The 1,413-nt window shown below is 50.5% G+C and overlaps 1 protein-coding gene across 1 annotated transcript in view; it reads right to left on the minus strand.

Moving 5' to 3' along the window:
- Nucleotides 1-111: 111 nt before the first annotated feature.
- nat10 (N-acetyltransferase 10 (GCN5-related)) overlaps nt 112-1,413 on the minus strand; it is a 19,285-nt gene continuing 17,983 nt past the window's right edge. The window contains exons 16-22 of the mRNA XM_015403848.1: nt 1,269-1,406; nt 1,057-1,190; nt 925-973; nt 753-849; nt 571-678; nt 325-497; nt 112-246 (exon numbers count right to left, since the gene is read on the minus strand). Of these exons, the coding sequence (XP_015259334.1) occupies nt 112-246; nt 325-497; nt 571-678; nt 753-849; nt 925-973; nt 1,057-1,190; nt 1,269-1,406 (834 nt within the window). The remainder of the gene's footprint in view (nt 247-324; nt 498-570; nt 679-752; nt 850-924; nt 974-1,056; nt 1,191-1,268; nt 1,407-1,413) is intronic.

Genomic DNA, 1,413 nt, shown 5'->3' on the forward strand with positions numbered 1-1,413 from the left:
TGGAAAATGGGAAAGCATCACTTCTAAAAAAAATATATATACAATTTCTGATGATACAATATATGTTTTTATCCAACAGGACGATTCTGATGGACGTTTTTTCCACAAAAATCAGGAGAAACTCACTTGCGCAAATTTACGGATGAGACGGTTGAAGAGACCCATGAGCTGAGAGCTCGGCAGCTCGATTTCTTTCTCTAGCTGCTCCACAGATTTGTGCTGCAGTCCGATTCCCAGCAGCAGCGCCTGGACAGGTATCAGCCAATCAGCATCCAGTTACAATAAAAGAAAAGCGGGGAAGAGGGATGCTATGTAAGAACCTACACACTGTGCTGCTGAGAGGGAGACGTCGCCCAGCTGCTTGAGGAAGTAGACGCGAGCGACGGTCGGGATCAGGTCCATGATGAGGTGGTAGTCCACCATGCTCCTGGAATACAGCTCCAGCCGTTTCAGGTCATACGGGGTGAAGTGGGCCGCCAGCTCGGAGCTGCTCAGAGCTGTTTGGAGATCAGAAGAAAGTCAGATCGGCTGAAGCGATTCGCTGCAGAAACTAAAGATGAACAATCTTACGTGTTGCCTCCTCCTTTAACTTCTTATTCTGCAGAATGTTGAGCGCCAGGCTGGGGTGAAAGCTGCTGAACTGGTAGGAGAGCAGCGACAGGAAGCGCCTGCGGAAATCTGAGAGAAAAATCCTCAGATGGAGCGCAGAGGGATGATGGCGAGAGCTGTTCAGGTGGCAGAGTGAATTTCACCTTTCCAGAAAGCAGCCAGCCACAGGCTCTGCTCTGAAGCCTCCTCCGTGCTCAGCTCCTTCAGCATCACGCAGGAGTGCTCCCCCGTCAGCTCGTTCTGAGCGCGAGAAAATACGTCATGAATAAGGAGTTAAACACCCAAAAATAAAACGGGTCTAATAAGAGCACCTACAGGTGTTTGTCTTAGGTAGACCGGAGTGTAACCTGCTTTCTTCCAGAACCTGTAAGACACCAAACAGGTCAAACACACAAAACCCACCTAAATATTTCAGCACCGTTTCCCATCTTCTTATATTGAACTCACTTGAGCAGTTGAGCTGTGAGTCCGTAGGAAACTCCCAGATAGTCCAGCCTCTCGGCTCTTCTCTCACTGAGCTTCAGCAGCAGAGGAGGAAGCTCTTTCCGAGGAGTCACCACCTCCTCCAGCAGACTGACCGCCTGGAAGCCGACAGACATGAACCTTGAATCGGATCAGGAGGAAACCTTCTGATAGACGGCGGAGCCGCTTCCTCTTACCTCGCTGCTGACAGAGGTGATCTGGGTGTTGGCCGGCTGCACGCTCTCATCCATGGTGGGAAACTTGCCTTCGTAGTACATCTGCAGCTGCTGCAGAGCTCTGGAGCCGTAACCCATCTGTTGAACCAGGGAGGTCCACTTAAAT

Source organism: Cyprinodon variegatus, unplaced genomic scaffold (assembly GCF_000732505.1).
Source record: "Cyprinodon variegatus isolate N-32 unplaced genomic scaffold, C_variegatus-1.0 Scaffold1580, whole genome shotgun sequence".
NCBI classification, from domain to species: Eukaryota; Metazoa; Chordata; class Actinopteri; order Cyprinodontiformes; family Cyprinodontidae; genus Cyprinodon; species Cyprinodon variegatus.